Source organism: Sturnus vulgaris, chromosome 2 (assembly GCF_052056855.1).
Source record: "Sturnus vulgaris isolate bStuVul1 chromosome 2, bStuVul1.hap1, whole genome shotgun sequence".
NCBI classification, from domain to species: Eukaryota; Metazoa; Chordata; class Aves; order Passeriformes; family Sturnidae; genus Sturnus; species Sturnus vulgaris.
This window is the reverse complement of record NC_142244.1, coordinates 115,640,014-115,662,313: the sequence shown is the minus strand read 5'-3', so window position 1 is coordinate 115,662,313 and position 22,300 is coordinate 115,640,014. Positions and strand designations below refer to the sequence as shown.

The window sequence follows — 22,300 nt, the reverse complement described above, 5'->3', positions numbered from 1 at the left end:
TTTGTTAGAAATAAAGCTGAGGGAGTGTGTCCTATATTAAGTATGTCCTGAGGGCTTGCATTTGTTTAAAAATGTCCAACTTGGCTTCTGGAAACTGAGCCCCAGTGTAATTCCTGCCTCGCTCAGCACACAGGGCTGATACAGAAGATCTCTGCAAGCCACAGCTCCTGCTGATCTGCAGAACACCAGAACAGACTCACAGATGCACGTTGAACATATTTATACATATATCTGTGTGTGCAAATATGTATTTATATGTACACACACCTGCATGAAGGTAACAGCAGGATCATGGAATCCAGAATTGTTTGGGCTGAAAGAGACATTAAAGATCACCTGTCCTGGAGGGCAGGGACACCTTGCAGAACTATCCATGTACACATCAGCAATTAATAGAAAGCACAGAAAACTCCAAGTGCCTCTACCTGAGCCTAAGGTATGGTTCCATGATGGTTCATACATATCCTGCATAATGAACACCACGAAAATACAGCAGTAAGATTCTGTTCAGGCCAAGAGCAGCAAAAAAGGAGCAATGGTTCTTGTCTTTGTCCATCTCTGAGGTGCTCCAAAAGGTAACCACAAAATAGGAAGTTTTGTATGTGAGAGACTCACATGGTGGAGAATAATATTTTTAGCTGAGGATGTTTCTTTTCTCGGGGATGTAAATATAGGAAAAAAATGTTGGTAGCAAAGCCCCAGGAAGAAGCACTGCAGCTTTGTGCATGGAAAGTATCTGGAGAAGGCAGCAGCACCATCTGGTGTTCTCTCCAAGCTCCCAGAGAAGTGCCCGGTCCCCACTCAGAGCTGCTCTCTAAACTCTGGCCTCTTTAACCCACTGAGTGCCACAGAAATGTATGAACTGTGATGGAAATCTCCAGCGAGTTCACATTTAAAGGTGTGCTAAAGATGGTTTGGTTTGCTACAATTACGAAATTAATGGATTTAAGAGACAGTAATCCCAAAACATAAATCAGAGAATCACACAATGATTTGGGTTTGAAGGCATCTAAAAGACCACCTTGTTGTAACCCCCTGTCTTTGGAGGCAGGGAAATTTCCACTTGCCTGAAGTACTTTTGGAAATTCCTGCAACAATATTTTCCTTGCCTATTAACCAAGATTGCACTTTTTACCTTTGGCAGGAAGTCCTGCTGTAAACTGAAATCCAAACCTTGGATAAAACCTAAATCCAAACCTCAGATACAAAATAAGTAAGTATTCTTTTCAATGCACATGAAAATAAATATGCATGGGTATTTAGAGAGAGCGATTGGCCCTTGTGTTTAAAGATTGCTGAATTTCTTTGTGATTCAGAAAGGAAGAAAGATAACCTGATACTCAATTCAAATTTCCTCCTGTCACTTTCTCAGTAAGTAAAAGCACATAGATTAGAGTGGGCAAATACTCCAGGCATAAATAAGCCTATTCCAAAGCAAATATATTTGTTTATAAGTCATTATGTTCCTTCACACATGAATACTCAAGCCAAGAAGGCAGGAACTTGGATGAAAACAGGGTAAATAAATATATGCCTCCAGCTGCAACAGGGCTCGTGCAGCTGGGCCTGGAAATAATAATTTGTTACATTCTAAACCAATCAAACCTTGAAAAATATTCCAAGTCTATATTTTGAAATCATTTGCGAGCTAATCCTCTGCAATAGGTTTTAAACAAAAAAAAATTGATAGGTGGAATAAACCAAACTGAAGTCTCACTTCTCTCTGCAGCTCCTGGGTGGGCAAAGGGCAGGAGAGGAAGAGGCAGGGAGGAGATGAAGGGCTGGTGTCTGCAGGTGCTCACTGTCAGCCCCACACAGAGGGGCTGTGGCACTTACTGTGGGGTAGGGGTGGGAGCAGAACACGGTGTATTTCCTGATGATGCCGTTCAGCTTCAGGGGAGGCAGCCAGGACACAAAAACCGTGGAGGCTGAGGCAGCAGCTGCCTTAACTCCAGCAGGAGGACCTGGAACTGGAAAAGCAAAGAGTGTGAGAGTGGCCCAAGGCAAACATTCAATCACCCCAGTGTAGCCGAGGAGTTAAGAGGAAAAGGGGAACGTGCTGCTCTGGTGGCTGTGCCCCCATGGGCTGAGATGGACACTCTGGGTTAGGGAGCAGCCTCCACCCTGCCCATGCCAGGGAGAAGCTTTGGGGAGTGTGACCCCATCCTTAAGGGGGGAGAAAATCTTCTTCAGAGGGTCCTGAAGCAAAACCTTCCAATGATGGTTAAGCTTCTGTGAAGTATCCCCTCCACCCTGCATAAAATCATACAATCAACCCAAGAATGGTTTGGGTTGGAAGGGAACTTAAATATCTTCCAAACCCCTGCCATGGGCAGACACCTTCCACTAGGTTGCTCAGAGCTCCATCCATCCTGGCCTTGGACACTTCCAGGGATGGGGCATCCACTGAGAAACCTGTGTCAGGGCCTCACCACCCTCACAGCAAAGAACTTCTTCCCTAGATCCAACTTAAATTTCCCCTTTCAGTTTGAACCCAAGTGCACACATGAAAATATCTTGTCCGTGTGTGGTCACAGAAATCGCCAATCAACACATTATTATAAATGGCCAGTTCTGAACACACAACCCATGCCCAAAGTGTTATAAATAACACACATGTGGACAGTTTAATGGGCATCCAGAGCAGAGCTGTGGATTTAATGAAGTGGAGTGTAAATGAGCAGTTTGCACTGCCTGATGTGACCCGTGGCCAGCAAGTGGCAATCTCCCCACACAGAATCCTTGACCCTCGCCCTGGCCTCAGCAGCTCAGACCTCTCTCTGGCACTGCAGTACATCTATTTCTCTAATTACAGCAGCTATCTATATAGCCATCAAAATTATCACAGAGAAAGAGCTAAAAATCCTCAAAGCTCCTGTCTAAAACCACGTGGAAAAAGCTTCAGCTCGGAAATGCTAAAATCTTGCTGTGTAATCTTAACTACATCCCTTTGCAGCCTTGCATTTTGGGAAAGGTTTTGATTTCATGAGCATATGCTGTTTTTCAAACACACATTACACTGTAAAGCACTCTCCAGCTTTGGAAACACTCTTTCACTAACATCCAAAACTGCTAGATTTCTTTTCCTGCATGCTGGAGTATCACATTACACTCAAGCTTGTACATAAACAAAACAAGGGCTACATTTAACATCATAATAAATAGGTTTAAAATTTCCTGAAAAACACGCCTTGTGTCAAAATATTTGAAAATATATTTTAAAATCTGTGAAAATAATTAACTTGAAAGATATTTATGCACTGCGTGTGGTCAATGTTTATGTTAAATTATTAAAATAGATATGTTGTATTGATAATTGCTATGTATGTTATTAAAGACAAAATGAAACTGTTTTCTGGACTTTGTTCTCTACAGAACAACTGCTTTGTGAAGAATCTGATATTTTTGTCTGATTTCAAGTAAAACTAATAAAATGTTAAAATTTCTAGTGCAATTACCACTGCAATGCTTGATCAGCTTTCTTTACTTTCACAGAAAACAGTTATTGTGCAGTAGAGGTACAAAATCCCTTGTCCAACAAGCTGATATTTGTAGATAAATTTAGAACCTTTGTTCTACCTCAATTAAGCAAGCAGATATTATGCTGCTACAGAACTTTGCCCATAAAGAGAAGTCAGCCAGCCTGGCATCTAAATCTGCTCATCTTTTGTGTAAAAGTGATGTGAGGAGACCCTCAATTTTCTATCTACATAGGTGGTCCTGGAAGATGTGAGAAAACTGACAGGCACCACTCAGTGCAACATCTCTGGATATGCATTTTCTATTTATAGTGTGCTGAGAGAGCTAATTAGGCATCAAGTGAGAACGTCATGATGATAATTGCATGCAAACCCAGCCCCTCGCTGCAAAGGGGCTAATTCAGTTAGCAGCTCTATCCAATGCAGAGTAAATATTGATGCTTGACAGCATCCAACTTGTTATTTATACCCAGCTCATTAGAAATGCTATTTGCTCCTGCTGCTGAGGAGTGAAAGCTGGCTCTCCAGGGTAATTACCTAACCCACAGGAGGATTCCTTTATGGATAGCAATGTTTTCTGGAAATCACTTCAAATAGATGGATGAGGTTAATGCAATTTATTGTTAAATTAGGGTGTGATCTATAGGGACAGGTTCTGATGGTAATTGGTCATGGCTGTCGACTGTTGAGGGATTAACTCAGAATTCATCTGGCATTTTCCAGTCATTGGGTCTATGTGGGAAACTTCCCTTGTCATTGCTGTGTTGCTGTCTGGTGTGAGACCAGCAGAAAAAGGGGCCAGAAAGAAAGTCAGGAAGCCATGCCGGAAAATCTTCAACCCAAGGACCCCTCCACCTCACTAGCAGCAATTTTTGCAGTGTTGCAAAAATTATTCTGAATACTGATTTATTATTCCTCTTTCTGCTGCACTGCTGGGTTGTGCACATGAAAGCTGTGTGTCATTCCACTGTGTGTGTGGAAGTGTTTACATTTCCTTGGCAGGAATCCTGCAGAATCTCATCTGGTGCTTCACAGACCCCTACTGTTCTCTCTCCAGAGGGCAAAGTCATTGGTCCAACCCATCCCCTGGACCTCATATGAGTTATCTCAGCATTAACTGAAGCATTTTACTAAACTGGGTTCCTTGTGCATCTGAAGAAGTTGTGGTTGGGGAATGTGGTGCCTGCCTTATCCTGGAGAGGAAAACCCTGAGCCTTGCCCAGAAAACTTAAGGTATTTTCCCTCATTGCCATGGTATCCCCAGCCTTTCTGGCTTCAGTCATTATAAGTCAGCAGCATCAGGAGACCTGAGCTATCTTACTGAATTCTCCCTGGACCTTTATTTAGTACACTGACTCCCACAGCTCCCAGAAAGACAAACTGAATTTGCACAATTCCACAGATCCCTTTTTTCACCCCCATGGTCACTAGGGGTAAAACTATGGTGAGAAGCTGGAGGAAAACCTGGGCTGAGCACAGAGAAGTTGAGGATTGCTTCTAAACAACTTTGCAGCCTTCCAGGGAGCAGATGTGGCAAATTTAAGATCAAAGATGGCCTCATTCTCCAGCTAGCAAGGCTTTGAAAAACACGGAAATAGCATCCTGCTTTCATGTGCAGGAGAACACTCTGTATTCCTGACAGTGCAAGTGGAATGCTAAAGCAGAGCAGGCAATTATCCTGATATGACAGGGCTGGGAAACAGCATTTAGATGTGCCAGATAATGGGGAGGAGCTCCAGGAACTTTCTCATTCTCCTTTTCATAAGCAGAGAGATTATCACCATTTTTCTTCACTACTGAGCAGCAGGGAGGCAAATGCACAGACTGTGGTGCATTTAGGAGCGTTATCACAAATAAATCAGAAATCTGAGCCTTGCTCTGTAACAGGGTTTTAATTCTGCACGGCACAGGACTACTCCATTGCTGGTTGCACTTAGAAAAATCAAAATAGACTCAACTCCTGATTGCTGCCTGTTTGTTCATGTAGATACCTCACCTACAATATAGATCTATTACAGCCAAAATCCATCCACACGTGAATTTACTCTGAAGTGGCCTCATACTAAACACACCATTTCTATGAAATCCTGCCAGCTTCCCAAGGGCAGCATTTACTATTCAATGCCTTTTGTTTCTTAGTCAAAAAGATAAAATTGGAGATCCTTACCAGTAGAAAAAAAGGGCATTAAGGGATCATTAAGGGCAATTTTTCATCACAGAGCCCAGTCACCCTCATCAGCTGAACCACCCCAAGCAGAGCTCTGCTCCAAGGACTACTGAACATGCACCTGACTTGATTTCTGCTTAATCATTTTAGAATAAATGTAAGGCTTGCAGATGCTGTCTGTGCCTCTCATGCCAATGGTCAGGAAGCTTAGTGTCCAGGGAGAGAAAGAAGAGGAGGAAAATCTCTCTGGATTCAGGCAGAGTGGAGCTGGCAGGGGGATTTGGAGCTGTTTTCCCTTCCTTCCTGCTGCAGCTTTTGCCTGGCTCTGAATGAGAGCTGGAAGCACAGCACTGCTGCAAAGCCTTCCGTGGCACACAAACAGCTTGCTGTGCACAGGAATGCATTTTCTCCAAAAAAAGAAAAAAAAAGGAAAGAAGATACAAGGGAGAAACGTGCATCCTCCCGTGTCACAGCCAGCCCAGATGCCACCTCTGACAGCCAGCCAGACCAAATTCCCAGCTGCAGGAATCTTTCCAGGGATGGGGGCTCTGGGGTCAGTGTCCTCCCGTGGTGTGCTCAAGGTCAGGGCATTGCTGCCAGCCAAGGTGCTGTGACACATTTCAGGCTTGTTCAGGCAGCAAATTCCTTGTTTCAGCTGTAGTTTTCTCATATTGCATTTGCAGCACAGGAGCAGAGAGGGAACTTGCCACACACACTCCCTCTTGCTACAAAACAGAGAAGCCTTTCAAACTGCATTTTGATCACAGCAGGGAAAAGAATTGGAAGAGCTGCTTTAATTTTTAATGGTTTATTAAATCAAGTCTCCAGGTGAAGAGGATGAGAAGCTTATTAGAAACTGTAAAATGGAAAAGGTAAAGGACAAAACCAGAATGTATTTTTGAAAATTAGACATTTTCTCTTGGCTTATTTTTCTACCAGGAGGAACTCCAAAAAGAGCAGCATCTTTTCTGAAGTCAGCTTTCAGAAAAGGGGGGAAAAAAGCTACATAAAACTCATAAATATGATCTCATTGAAAGGAAAGCTCATTCCTTGAAAGCTCATTTCCTATTACTTGCTTGAGTTGTTCTCATTTCCTTTGCTGATCAGCAGCAGTGTCTGACCTCTGGTGTCTAAAATCAGTATCAAACATTGTAAGGAATCAAAGTATCAACACATTCCATCGAGGAGTCACTTGCTGGGTAGCCCTTATTTTGCCTCATTGGAGATTTCAAGCCTGCTGAAGAAATTTTGGGCTGATGTCTTTAGCTGAACACCAACAGAGAAGTCACAGGAGGCCCTGATTGGCTTTTCCAGTAGCAGTGGAAAATGCTACACCATTGATTTTACAAAGAAAAGTTTCCTCTCATGTAAAAACAAATGGAAAAAAAAAAAAAAAAAGAAAGGAATCAATGATGTGATATGACCTCATAGCAATAATGATGTGGGGGGCCTGGCAGACACTTAAAAATATGCTGGATTTCTAGATTTTATTAGTGGAGCATGGAATAAAATGTGTCATGATTTTATCCAGAGGAGATCTGGGAGCAGAGATAGAAGGTTTCCATTCATAAGCTCTGTTAAGATCCCAATTAATTGATTTCATTAATATGCCAAGGAAGTGCTTAAACTCACTTCAGGGAAGGATCTTCTAGGTGCACTGGAATCCTCTACAGGATACTTTTCCTTAGAAAATTACAGTAGAAATATCCATTCTTCTGAGGAATGAGAAACTTGTTTGGTGCATGGAGTTTGGCAATGTGAATGCTCTTTTCCTCTTTTCCTCTTTTTAACTTCCACACCCTTCAGAATGTTTAGATCAGGATTTTGGGTTTGGCTTATGCTTAACTGCAGGTCTCTGTATATTCCACTCAAAATCTTTCCTGCCCTTAATAAAAAGCTGTGAAGCTGAAGATGAAGTAATTGTATTTTCTGGAACACCTTTCCATTTAGTTTCCTGGACAAAAGATTTAATGAACGGAACCAGTGTGAGGCATCAGAAAATCTCTGGAAAGTTTTGTCAGGCTGCCTTAGGGCAAGTTATTGCTGAGCTGCCAGGAGGATGGAAGGTGAGAGATGAGCCTTTGCACAGCTGCCAAACACAGTGTGAGGCAATGTGTCCCCTCAGCCTGTCTGATCCCAGAGATGGAGACAGCAAAAGAGCCACCACCAAGAATTGGGGTGAGCAAATGGGGAAGAGATGGACTAAGGAGAGGAGAAGGAGAAGGAGAAGGAGAAGGAGAAGGAGAAGGAGAAGGAGAAGGAGAAGGAGAAGGAGAAGGAGAAGGAGAAGGAGAAGGAGAAGGAGAAGGAGAAGGAGAAGGAGAAGGAGAAGGAGAAGGAGAAGGAGAAGATGTTTGAGGCTTCTGACATGTACCAGATGTCTCCAAGACCAGCCTGTCCCCAAGCTCCTGGAGTAATGTGGGACATTACTCCTGGCTCCTGGTGGCTTAAATCCCACTCCCAAGGCTCAGGGCCTTTGTGTTCAGAGAGACTTTAGGGAAGGTTTGCTATGCTGGGATCTACTTAACAAAAAGTAACTTGAAAATGCAGCATGTGCTTTACAGTTCTCTTACATTTTAGATTTTACATTTTAGATTTTTTTTTCATTGAAATAAATCCATCTGCTTCCAAGCACTTAATGTCCCAAGAGCATCTGAGTCAGGATCTGGGTGCTCCAAAGTAACTGTTAAAGCACTTTAATCTGATATCAGAACATTCCGTGTTTGAGACACACAGGTCTAGAGCTGAGCAATTTTTTCATTTACTGCATCCCCTGGATACAGCTACAGCTGGGGCCAGGAAACCTTAAATGTATGTAAATTTTAGAATGAGTGCCTTAATGTTTAATTGGAAAAAAATTAATAACTTTCATCACATAATTTTTTATTGGCAAAAAAGCACCGAAAATTCATCAAGTCAATTAAGTTACTGAACCTGATCTCTTGTCACTTTTAAAAATCTCATTACAAATAAAAAAAGTTGGCAAATATATTCATATATTCACGAGTGACCAATAACGTGGATAAATAAGAAAGGAAAATCCATTGACTAATTTCTGTGAAAACATATTGCATAACTCATAGGAGAATTTACAAATTAAACATTATTCAAGTAATCTCATTGACAGGACTGTGAGCATATTTATCTGTACCACAAAAATTCTTGATCTAATTTTTCAAAAGCATTTAGGGGATCCAAAACTACATTTGTACATCTCATAGCATTTTCAAGGTCTTAAAAACGGTTAGGGAGAAAATCTCCCACGAATTTTGAATTTTAGTGCTTCAGAAATAGAGCAGTGCATAGCATCCTACTGAGGTAGCCTGAAGTGATTATAATAGTTACAACTACAATGAAGTGATTATGGAATCTCATGTGTCTGTGTCTGTGTATGATTAAAAGTTTCTTAAACTTTCATCATTAGAAATTGAATTATATATATATGTGTGTGTGTATATATATAGACTGGAAATAATATTCTTACTAGGATCTAAGTAATATAAAACAGTTCCAGAACAGTCTCTCCTCCTTTCCCCATTTTCATAGAATATGGGTTGGAAGGGACCTTAAATCCCATCCAGTGCCACCCCTGCCATGGCAGGGACACCTTCCACTGTCCCAGTGTCCAACCTGGCCTTGGGCACTGCCAAGGATCCAGGGGCAGCCACAGCTGCTCTGGGAATTCCATCCCAGCCCCTCATTGCCATCCCAGGGAACAATTCCTAATTCCCAATATCCCATCCAGCCCTGCCCTCTGGCAGTTCAAAGCCATTCCCTGTGTGCTGTCCCTCCATTCCCTGGGTGCTGTCCCTCCATCCCTTGGCAATTGTCTCTCTCCATGGTTCCTGCAGCTCCTTCAGGCCCTGCAAGGCCACCCTGAGCTCAGCCCAAAGCTTCTCCTCTCCAGGCTGAACAATCCCAGCTGTGCCAGCCTTTCCTCCCAGCAGAGCTGCTCCATCCCTCTGCTCATCCTGCTGCCTCCTCTGGGCTCTCTGCAGCAGCTCCAGCTCCTCCCCAAGCTGGGACAGGGCTGAATTTTCAATCTCTGCATGTCTGTGTACAATATTTTCCTGAGACAAACAAACATTTCCTGGAAGTGGGAATGGAAAATGCTTTCCCTCCTTACCATCCTCTTTAGTGCGGGTGAAAATCTGCTCACTCCTCACTCCATCCCCAGCTCGGGTAAAAGCCAACACCTGGATGCTGTAGTTGGTGTATTTTTCCAGGCCATCCAGCTCCAGGGATGGCTGGGTAGTAGTGACATTCTTTATCTCTCCCAGCTCTATAAAATAAAATAAAATAAGGAAGTGGAGTTATTGCCAAGTTCACTCTTCTTCCAGGTGTTGGCTCCTGCTTAGGTGTCCCAGACAAGTAACTCTTCATTATTACAGAACAGCAATTAATTATAATGAATTAAAATGAATTAATTTATGTCCTGACCTCTTACTGCTTGAAGCAGACCTACTTTTCATTTTCAAACTCTTTTTTTTTGTTGCAATTTAAAAAAAAATATGATGAAGTGAATTGAAGAAATTCTACAAGTAATGAGATTTTTCATAAAGAACAGATAACAGGAAGAGATAATTGTGAAACATCCCCTAAAGAAAAAAAATGAGAACGTTGGTTATCTTCATAAAGATTTTCTGGTTATGAGAAAGACCATTTCTCATAAGGAAAATGAAGAAAAAGTCTCCTTTATTTTAAAATATGCAGCAAGTGCTGCTGCAAAGCACTTGATAGCAGCAATACTGGCTAACAGTAGATTTAAACACAGCAAAATCAGATTTACTTGCAGAAAGATGATGCACTTCATATTAATCTCTTTTTTTTTCAGCAAGCTAAGAAGTACAACCCATATGGCAAAAAAAACTTTAAACATATTTAGGGCAGCAAATAAAGTGGAATAAATAAAGAAAATCCAGTCTTAAGCATGGCATGAACATCATCTTTTTTCATCATGTTGGAAAACATCTCATAGGAGCTTAAATGTGATAATATCCACACAGGATCTGATCCAAAACTACAAGCATCACTGTAAACACTTAATTTTATGCCCTACATGTTTTCTGTATGCTTCTCATACATGCTTCTTTTTTAAATTAAAAATTAAATTATTTTTCCTTTATTTTTAAAGGAATTGGTGGTTGATTTACCAAGTATTTTTTGAGTCTACCATTACCACCAGAGACAATAGGCCTCTGGGTCACATTTCCACTGCAAATTCCCCTTTCCACACTAACAGAGACCAAGATTTGCACAATTGCAGGTTAGAGTGAGCTGTGGTTCTGGTGGATGAAAGCAAGACAAGGGAGACAGCTGTGAAAAATCCACAGGGGAAGTAAGGATAAAATAATGTGCATCTCATACTAATTTGTTCAATTTACAAGAAAGGGCCATACACGGAATTATCATCACGCAATAAATTGCAGATTAGTAAAGCATCACAATTCTCCTTTGATCCTTTCACTCAGTCTCTGCTCTGGAGACTATTTCCCCAGGAATTATGCTAGGAGTACAAAAACACAACAGAAGAAGCTGGCATGGAAATAACAAGCTTTTCCCAGAGACATTTCCTTCTTTTGGCCTCAGCTACAGAGAGGAAATGCATCCAATCAAAAAACAAGTGATAGTGTGTCGAGCAGGCAAAGAGACAACCAACCAAATTATAGTGAAAACCAGGTTTGGGTTGGTTTGTTCTGGATCCATGTCACCATTCTTTAAAAAAAACCCTGGACTGAAAAATCTTTACAAAAATTCTGGACCTCGTAACGGAGGTGAAATTTGCTCAGGTCGTGTTGGGTACCATGGGATGCCTGTGGAGTGTCACAAACCCATTGGTGGGAGCCTTCCCTGAGCTTCCTCCAGGCAGCTTTGCTGCTCTGTTAAGGCTCTAGGAAAATCTGCTCCCTCACAGGTAGACAAAGTTTTGTCTAAATCCAAAACAAAAAGGAGGAAAATGCCTTCACAGCAGAGAGAAAATGATATAAAGGGCACATGGAGCTTTTTACTTGGTAATAGATTGGTGTCTCTCACCTCCATCCAAGAGGTTGGCCCAGTAGATAACCCTGAATCCCTGCAGGATCCCATTCAGGGTTTCCTTTGCCAGCGTTGACCAGGAAATGGAGATGGTTTCTGGGGACGTGGCAGTGGCTTGCACATTCCCTGGAGGGCAACTGGGCACTGGAATAAGATATTCATCATTTTAACACAATGAAAACAATTCAATATTCATCTTTTAGTTACCCTTTATTTTTCCCTCTATCCCACCACACAATATTTGATCACCATCACACATTTTAACAGTGGAAATCCTTTATTCTTGCTACAATCCACATGCTTCTGCAAGTGCAGCTGTTTTCCCTGGAATTATTGTTGATGTACTGTTTCCCTAATTGCTGACTTGTCTTTTAATAGGCTTTCTGTTGCTTCTTTTGAAATATAAGTGTGCTCTGACACTGAAATGTGCAGAACATTCTGTAAGCAATTTAAATATCTTTTTTAAAGCTTTCAGCCAAATTTGCATCTTCATGGACAATTGCAATGTCCCTTTAAATTTGGTGAAGGGAGAAAAAAGTGGGCACATCGTTAAAAAACACAGGAAAAAATGGTCGTAATTCATTTTTGCTGATATTTTAAAAAATGGAAAAAATCAAACAAATTTAAGGCATTTTCTGTCGGCCATTTAGTGTCAAAGCAATAGAGCAGTATTAGTAACTGTCATTGCTTTTAAAGTTCATGGCATCTTTAATTCTAATAGGGACTTAGAATTGAGTGACAACCAAAAAAAACTTCCAGAAAAAGTAAGCATGCCGGATCCTGAAGGAAAAAAATCCCATTTATTACCATATAAAATATATGCCTGTGTGAGCATACTGCCTTTTGAGGTCTTGCAGCAAGCTATGCCTAGAAGCATTCAGAGTGAAAAAAAGCTATCAGTCTTTCATGAATAGCCTGCCTCAAAATCAGTGGCTCTTGAGGATTTTTGATGTGTGATATTCCATTTTGTCCATGTAAAAGGCAGATTCAAGCTGGCACTGGTTTCAGGACACTGCTGCTGATTTACAGTAGTGAAAATCTGGCTTCTATGGACTTTAGGATTTTAATTTGCTGTTATACTCCTCTGAAATACTGAACTCTTTTTTTTTGGTTATGAGATCATTCTCTTTTTCCACTAGAGGACTCCCTCTCATTGTTTGAGAAGTACTTTTTATGCAGTTTAGAAAAAAAAAAATCCATATTGTTCCTTGGATTAGACAGGGTGAATTTTGCCTGAAATAGCAATGATTTTTCTGTCATTGGATATCCTTGAAAAAACACACATCTCTCTTAAGATTGACAAGACAGTGCAGTACAAGAGCTCTGGCTAGACAGTAGATTCATTTGAAAACAGTAACAATTCAACCAAAAAAAACCCCAACAAAAAAACCAAACAATATTGCTTCACCTTTCAGAGTTTCGCTTCTCTAATCTATGATGAGATCACTCTGGAGCTACCATGAGATCACAACAGTTGCAAATATGTGAACAGCAAAGCATTCGGCTTCTTTATGGAAGTTCTGGTCTCAGTCAATATGACTGAGAACATATTCACAGCAGGACAGATCACATTAGTAGGGTTATTTTTATTTACCTGGTAAAATAAATCCACTCTTGCAATGAAAATCAGACAAGCTCTTTGAGCAAGCTCTTCTCTTACACCTTTCTATCTAAAGACTGGTCTTTTATCATCCTTGCTTTAACCATTACTAATCAAATAAGAAAAGCAACACGATAAAAAGACATAAAACAATAATAACATTAACAATATGTCCCATGAGAGTTGTTTGCCAAGGACCCACCATCCTCAAGAGTTGTGGTGATGATTTCCTGAGAAGAAGGTCCGATGCCAGCCCTGTTACAGGCCTGTACCACCATGCCATACTGGGTGAATTTTTTCAGGTTGTTCAGTGTATAAACCTCACTGTCCCCGGTGGTGTCGATGCTGATGATGTTGAACTGGAAATTCCCGCCCGCGCTGTACTCCCGATAACCTATCTGGTACCCACGGATAATTCCATTCTGCAAATGCTTCTTTGGAGCCTAAACAGAAAATGGAAAGTTACACGTTAAGTGCACACATCTAAAGTCGAGTTGTTCTCCCTAAAATTTTTGAAAACCACCCCCCCCCCCAAGTTTAACTTTTTATTCTTACTGAATGCAAGTCTATTTCGAGGCAACAATTCAAAAATACTTCCTGCATGAAACAGCAACTTTTTTTCATATAAATTTCAGGGTGTTTTTTTCAAATCTGTGCTGAAAGACCTTTAAATGGTTCATGCACAGAAAAATCCAATCAGGAGACACTCCTGAGCCTGAATTTATGATGTTTTGTTCTCTTTTCAGGTGAATCAATCCAAGCTGAGTTGATAAGGGTATATTTGCATTCCAGGCCACCATTCACTACTAATTATTTTTGCCAAGAGGCCCCACCTTTCACTGAACCTTTAGGAAGGCATTTACTGATCTGTGCAAGGCAGTCACAGGAGTTTATTCAGTCCTGTGCATTAGGAAAATTTTATGCTGTGCTTTGAAATATGCTTCTGTTCATTCAGTGTGTAGTGTAGAAAGATGATTAGATAATGAGTGCTGAAGGCAACAATGATTTGGAAAGCAGGGATTTGCATACTGAATAGCTGCAATATATCTGGCATCCAGGGATATGGGCAGCACAAAATGGTTGGCCATAATTATGTGCCACATTTCTCAGTCAGTGCAAGATTCCCTGCTCCTGACTAGTGGAAATCATTTGTGTGCTCTGCAATATAGAATGTGATCTAGTGCAAAGCAGAGATTTTCAGCTCAGGGGGAAAGCCTGTTATTGACAGCAATGCCTATAAAAATTCTATTTAAATACTATTGGACTAATTTCCATATATGATAATGTTCTTGCCTGATTTTCTATCTATACGAGGCATAATTAGTATAAGCATTTTAAGGCATAGTTTGTAATCCAGGAGCAAAAATCTCATTCCAATTCTCCAGACTTCTTTCAAACTCCCAACAGATGCCTACAAGTTCATCTGCCTCACTGCCCCACAAAAGAGGTCATTTTGACGTAGTTTATCAGCAACAGGTTGGACTGTCAGAGGCAGCAACTTCTGTGGCTTCTATATCCCATTACAACTCCTGAGGAACAGATTCTCAAGAAAAACACTAATTTCTGCCACAGCACCTGTCTGTTTTGGGCAGTTTATAATCTACTGGGCATAGTAAAACCAGGGTGAGATTTGCCTTTCATCCACTACCATCAAAACCATTGCTCTGCAAAAGCCTACCCCCTCTTAAATTTAAAATGTGTGTCACTGTATGAAACTGATTGATTGAATAATTTCTTCAGCGTGGAATCTGGCCTGACTGGGACACAGGGTCAGCTGGAATCCACCCCTAACAAAACCAAGCCTTAGTTGGGAAACATTCTTCTAGTCAGGGCGAGCCTGAGATCTTCTCCCAAGAGCCTTTGGAGTTGTTATGTTAATTAGTCCAAGTTCTACTCCCTATTGGTTACTTGTGTTTCATAGATGGCATTGTTTCTAAAATGTTCCACTCCAAGACTATTTATTGTTACCCCTCCCTTGTTTCTGGTCTTTGGAGCTTGTCCCTATATGTGTGGGCATTGTCCCTATTTTTACTTCTCATTAATTTTCTTTTTGGGCACTCCATTATTCCTGGTCCTTTTTTCATAATTCACACCACGTTCACCCTGAAGTCAGGGGACACAAAGATTTGTCACAGCCAGCCTCACTGTGACACTTCAGATTTTTTGTTGTCTCCCTCTTGCCTGAGAAACAGACACTGAACTTGAAGTGATGGTATAATTTCAATTCCCATTGTATTACTTTGATCAGATGTAACTGATCAAATTAGCAGACTCAGATCTTGAGATCCTTGTAAGTCACACGACAGGGATAAGGATTGGGTTTTGGGAATTTTAAGAGTGTAATTCTTTCCTGTTTGAATATTTCTCTGGGCTTTTTGGTCAAAATCTCCCCAGCTGCTTAAGAAACATACAGGTCATTTTATTATCAGAGCCCTTTGTAAATGTAAACCTATTCTGGACAATTCCATGGCTTTGTGATCTTTGAATGTTTGCAGAAGGAGGTACTTTTAAGCTGGAGGTGGAAACTAAGGTCAGATTTTTGTTACTGATTGAGTTCAGATATATTCATAGAATCATGGAATGGTTTGGGTTGGAAGGGACCTTAAAGCTCAACCAGTGCCACCCCTGCCATGGCAGGGACACCTCCCACTGTCCCAATGTCCAACCTGGCCCTGGGCACTGCCAGGGATCCAGGGGCAGCCACAGCTGCTCTGGGAATTCCATCCCAGCCCCTGCCCACCCTGCCAGGGAACAATTCCTAATTCCCAATATCCCATCCAGCCCTGCCCTCTGGCAGTTCAAAGCCATTCCCTGGGTGCTGTCCCTCCATTCCCTGTGTGCTGTCCCTCCATTCCCTGGGTGCTGTCCCTCCATCCCTTGGCAATTGTCTCTCTCCATGGTTCCTGCAGCTCCTTCAGGCCCTGCAAGGCCACCCTGAGCTCAGCCCAAAGCTTCTCCTCTCCAGGCTGAACAATCCCAGCTGTGCCAGCCTTTCCTCCCAGCAGAGCTGCTCCATCCCTCTGATCAATCTGATTGACAACAAATTAACTTCCAAACAAACAGTTTGAACAAAGTAGCCACAGCAGCCTCTTCACTGGGAGAATTCTACAATTATACTTTCTCACTTTGAATCAGAATAAAATGACAAACTTTGAAATTTTCATGAACTGCTTCATAATCGTTTTAAGTCAAGGGATTTTTTTTTCTTTAAATAAAATATTAACATTTTTCTTCCCTCCCCCCACTTTGAAACATTATACAACATAAAACAAATGCCAAGTCACTTCAGGATAAAGCATTGGAATATTTTGCTTCACAACAATTCCAATGTTCCTTGTTACTATGACCTGAATACTTCATTTTGAGTTGACGTTTTGTGCACATGACTCATTTGATAAATATTCCTTCTGGTGTATAGACACATTTTTGGTAGAAAATTGAGTGAAACAACTTAGTGTTCTTAGAGAAAAATATTGTAAACCTTGTCAGTAGCCATAGAACATTATGAAAAGCTAAGTTTCAGTCCACGACCTTACTACTTTTCTCACAAAATTCAATATTTGCAAAGCAGGGTATCAATGACTTTTGTAAAGTATGACATTCTATAGGTTTGTGTGTGTGTAAATAGGAATAAAGACAAAAAGGAATATTCCCCACATCTAAGTTTAATGGGTTCATTTACCTAATGTAAACTACTACATGAAAAAAAATAATATTTTCATGCTCTTTTCTAAATGAGAATTCCTGTTCAATTCCCATTATCTCTGCACCAGTTTAAACTACTAAAAAGTGGTGAGTTTTATTCAACAGCTTAGTCTGAAACCCAGTGTCCTATGTGGACACACAGATAATGGATTAAATAAATCACAGACCAATACAATACTTTGCTTAACTGGGATTTTCTAAGAGTGGGCTAAGCAAAACTTTAAATGAAGATTTACAGTGGAAGCAAGCTGCAGAAATAGGATTTAATACAAGGTGAAAGCTAATCAATATGTTATTCCCTGCTCCTTTTGCTGTTATTGACACTGTATTTTAATAAAGTTTGCCAGCTTTAAATATAACGATGGTTTTCACCACAATCCTGTTTGTTCAATGCCATCATAGCCTTTCATGGCTAAAGCTCCACATGCCTCCAAAATAAAAATTACCAAGGTCAGGTTCTTTTCTTGTTTTTTGGCTTCCATGACAATGTAGGATTGATCTCATGGGGTATTTCTTTATTCTTAATTACATTTTATTAGACACTCAATGAGTGCCTTCTGCACAGCATTGTAGGGACCTACCCAAAAGTTAGGATTCAGCATGGAACCAGACTGGATTATGTCTGTGGGACCATCTTAAAGTTCCTTTTTGACTAATGAACCAAAACTGCTCTGACCTGGAGAAAACTGCAATAAATCTAGGGAAGTAAGTGGCTCACTCCTGGTTTGAGACTTCTTAATAGGGAAGAGAAGATTTTTTAATCAGCTTACAAATTGTCATCCAGGAACTAACTCTTCCAGTAAAGGCAGGACTACACAAGCTCTAACCCTGCCCAGCAATTTCACCTTAAGCTCATTCCAAATCATGAAAATCCCTCTCTCCCTTCAGCTCATGAGACCCAGCTAATGAAGTATGTGTTCAACATATAGCTCATTTCTGTGAATATCTTGTTATATTAGATACTGAACTTTGCTTGACAAGAATTCTCAAATCAAACTCCAAACACAATTTTGAGAACACAACCCCAGCACCTCATTTGATATCCTTCAATATCAGACAACACCCAGAGCCCAGGACAGGCTCAGTTGTACTTGAAATGTCCTTGAAGTACAAATTGAAATATATTTTAGGCAGTTATTGAAATGTAGGTGTGGGAATTCTGTTTGTCCTGTAGCTGCCTGTTCACATCTGCATCTCTAAAATTTAATGGCAAAACTTCACAAACTGCATCTATAAACTCCAGCAATGAGCCAGTGGTGTCCATCTTCTCTTGCTGCTTTTAAGAATATCCCCCAAAGTGAACTTTCTGAAAAAGCAAACGAAACCTTTCAATCTGTCTACCTATAAATCCATAAAAACCATTTCAGGCATAGAAGCTTGAAGATTACGGTTGACTTGATCAGATAGTTGCAGTTCTCAAGTGGGTTAAAAAAGAAAAAATCTATTAAGAATTTATTTCAGTTGTTGAGAATCACTGTACATCCTTGCATGGCTTCAAAAAATACTCCCTTTGCTGGCTGTGTGTTGGATTTAAATCCATGTCTTCTCTAAGTACATTGTTGTGTTTCACTCCAGGTAAATCTGTAACCACACAGCTTTTGGTTTTGGAAACCATCTGATGAAAAACAACACTGATATAAATTTAAGATGTGGACAAGACCCAGAAATTAGCATTGCATTTCTTATGACCTGTGAAGAAGAGGTTCTGAACCTGCCTTTTAATGAACTGGCTTAAACCTACAATATATTCATTATTATGCAATAAATAACCAATCACCCATAGTTATTTAGTTAATAAGCAGACCCTCACTGCTCCTGACTTTCTGAATAATCTATATAATAGCACAAAAGCCACATCACCCACATTTGCAGGAGTAATTAACATCAATATAGAAATTAATCATTATTATTATGCCACTATACCACTTTGGCTCCTAATATTATATATTTCAGAATTGTAAATATATGGAATTATTAACACAATATACAAGCATTATATATATCACATTTAAAATATGGTTTAAGTACCTCTGGTATCATACCAAAGCATTTAAAACCTTTTGTCATTGTCAAAATACTGGGAAAAACCTAGAAAAACTGAGTCACATGACATGCCAGGTTTTTAAATTATACCAACTGATGATATTTTTATATTAATTACTCTTTATCAGTTCTCATGGACTATACTGAGACACTCATACTGCTCTCGCTGTGCAGCAAAAATCTGTTCCAAAGTCTATTGCAATGGGAAAAAGATCCCATTGGTTCCAATGGTTACTGGGGAAGTTTTGCCCAGACCCATGGTGAAATTTCATGAGTGTTCATTTCCTAAACATGTGGCCTTCTCTCTGAAATCAGAAAAAAGAAGGAAATGCAAGCAGCTGCTACTTTTACTCTCCAATGAAAGGCTTTCTTTCCATGATGCTCCCTTCAGTGGCAAATATTTTAAGATTTGATGGTAAAGGCATCTGAAATGTCTCTCTTAAATAAAATAACCAAGGCACAGTTGTTATAATACTCCCCTGAAAGCATCCAAATACTGACAGAGCCTATCTTGTCCGTGCCTGTGTGAGTATTTACCTTCCAGGTGACTCTGATGCTCTGTGAAGATATAGGCTCAAGCTGCACATCCTGAGGTGGACCATCAGGAGCTGGAATGAGAAGGAAAATGTATCAAAACTGGTCCTCATAGCCCAAGGAATTCAGCATTTCACATAAAATATCACCATCTTTACACCCCAGCATCACAGATGTTGGAATCTGTGTCACATGGAAAACTTCACCAAACAAAAGCAGGGCCAGGAATCTTCTGCATTCAGGTGTCATCTCTGGCCAACAGCAAAATACAACATGTGCCAAAACATACCAATGTGGTAAATAGAATGGATAGAATAAAATGAATAATAGTGGTTTTCATGGCTAGAGATGCTCTCACAATGCTGTTTCTGCATGCCTGGAGATAGGCAAAAGGAATTCTCAGCAGTGACAACCCTGTGGGTGATAGAAAAGCAGTGGAGTTCATGTAAAGCAAGTGAGCCAGAAACTCCTAATCCGGGCAGAAAAGCAGCAGAACTCATTTAAAGCAGGTGAGTCAGGAGCTCCTAATCCAGCTTTCAAACTGTTGCAAATTTTCCAGTGGGATCCCGTTTGTTTACTGGAAACTGAGCATATTCAGTCCAATGTCAGATATTTTACACAAAATCCTGCACAGTTTACACTCTCCCCCTCCCCAGTAAGAGTTCCAGCCTGGAAATCAGACCAAAAATAACTGGTAGATGGGGAAACCTTCTTTCAACTCCTGCCTGAGCCAGAGAAAGTTTCATGGGCCATCAACACGGTGCCAAAGGTGTGCAGGAGGCTTTAAATGTGAATGAAAAAAGATGGAACCTCCTTGTCAGCTGGGCAGCTACAAAGCAGATCAGGATCAGCTGGGATTGAACAGACAGATGTGCAGTAAATTGCTTGCTCAGCGAGGTAAATCACTGCAAAGGAAGGATCTGAGGAGAGGGATGGAGCCATCTCGAGCTGCTGCAGAGGGTTCCCTTGGTGCAGAATACAGCCTCGGTAAAGGTATTAAATTAAGTATAATAGCAGGACAAAGGAAGGAAAGCAATAAAAAAGGGTGAGATTGGGCTGTTAGAGGTGGAGCTGCAATAAATGACAGCTGTGGTGAGAGGAACCAGAACATTTTGCTTTAACTGATGAAAGCAGAGACACAGAATACAGCCTATAATATGTTTAAGTTATTAAATATGCCCTATTCTCTGTCATTCCTGACTGTCCTTCATATGGGAAATTTCCAAAGCTTGAAAGAACTTTTTTTTCCATTCTTCTTGCATTAATACAAAGAAAGAAGAGGATCCAGGTCCACTGGCAAAAATGAGATCTCTGTGAAGCCTGACCTTGATTCTGTCCCCCTGTTGACAAAAATGAAAGCCACTTCTCCAGGGTACATTAGAATGTAGTGGAATTTGAGCGAAGTATTTGATCCTAAAAATGAGGTTTTAAATGTGCCCCTAAAAATCCTGACTTTTCCTCAAAAGACCCCAATTTTTTTTTTCACAGACCTGAATAATTAAGTGCTCCCAGCACACCATAGGGAGATGTTAAATAAGAAGTCATTTGTTTTACATACTTAATGTCATACAGAGTTTGTGGCAAGGACATAAAGAAAACCCAGATATCCCTGTTTCCTCTATTGATTTCAGTATTAGGCAATGGCCATAATGCTTTTTTTTCTTCTGACAGGTATTAGTGCAAGTGTGTCCTGGCATCTATTTTCCAGCACATGAGCTAATTGGGGTTGTATGAAAAGAAAGATGCAGTCTGCAAGCTTTGAAATCGTTCCATCCTTACCTATCCTTTTACCACAGAGACCTTTTACAGATTTCTTTTTAATAGAGATATTTCTTTGCAATATGTGATAGAGAATCTGTGCCCCTTTTCCAAGTTGTTTGGTTTTTATCTTGTATTTCTTGGACCTTTATTTTGCTCCCTGCTCATTACCTTCTCTCTCATCCCCTGCACCCATGCTGTTCTCCATTGCCTGCTGGAAAAGCAGAGAACAGAAGTAAACAGTGATCAAAAAAAAATTTTGTTCCTCCACTTTGTGCATCCCTGAAATAAAAACCCAGGAGAAAAACATCACAAACTCTGCCTGAGCCTGACCTCCTCTCTCCCAGTCCTTCCCCAGGTAGATCAGTGACTTTTGAATACAGATTCCACACTGCTGGTCTTTTTCTAACAATAAACAGCTCCTCAAATGACAGTGACAAAAGGATCATTTATTCTGAAACCTGGTTACAAAGAGCTGAATAAAATGTGATGTTAAGGTTCCACCCTGCTCATGGGGAAGCTGTTTTTTTATTCCAAGGGCAGCTGCTGATCCTGACAACTTAATTAGTAGTCAGGAAAAACTTGGCAAGTAAAAAACATTCCAAGCATGGATGAATAAGGGAGCATGAGAGAGCTGATCCAAGACCCAGCCCTCTATTTTGCACAAGGAAGGATGGGCATTTTGGAGTTAGACATGACTCTGGCTGGAAGAATGGATAATCTGTTTTCTCTAGTGATTTCACATTTTCTTTGCACAAAGGAAGAGAAAATTTCTGATCAAAAATAAGTATTTTTCAAACTAACTATTCACTGTTAAATCTGTTCACTGCATGCTTTCCTTCTGCTGGACTGATAAAAAAAATGAAAATTATGTTGTCTCCAGCTTATTCTGCATTCCACTGTGAGTCTTGTGTCCTGTTCCTACTCAGAAAGTCCCTCAGAACCAAAACCACGTTGTCTTGACAAGGACTGTGTTTT

At 40.5% G+C, this 22,300-nt stretch overlaps 1 protein-coding gene across 1 annotated transcript in view; it reads right to left on the bottom strand.

Annotated features, from left to right (window-relative positions):
* Positions 1-22,300, bottom strand: part of DSCAM (DS cell adhesion molecule) — a 436,159-nt gene that overhangs the window by 72,781 nt on the left and 341,078 nt on the right. The window contains exons 16-20 of the mRNA XM_088160469.1: positions 19,568-19,638; positions 13,485-13,725; positions 11,680-11,826; positions 9,773-9,928; positions 1,837-1,970 (exon numbers count right to left, since the gene is read on the bottom strand). Coding sequence (XP_088016595.1) covers positions 1,837-1,970; positions 9,773-9,928; positions 11,680-11,826; positions 13,485-13,725; positions 19,568-19,638 — 749 coding nt within the window. The remainder of the gene's footprint in view (positions 1-1,836; positions 1,971-9,772; positions 9,929-11,679; positions 11,827-13,484; positions 13,726-19,567; positions 19,639-22,300) is intronic.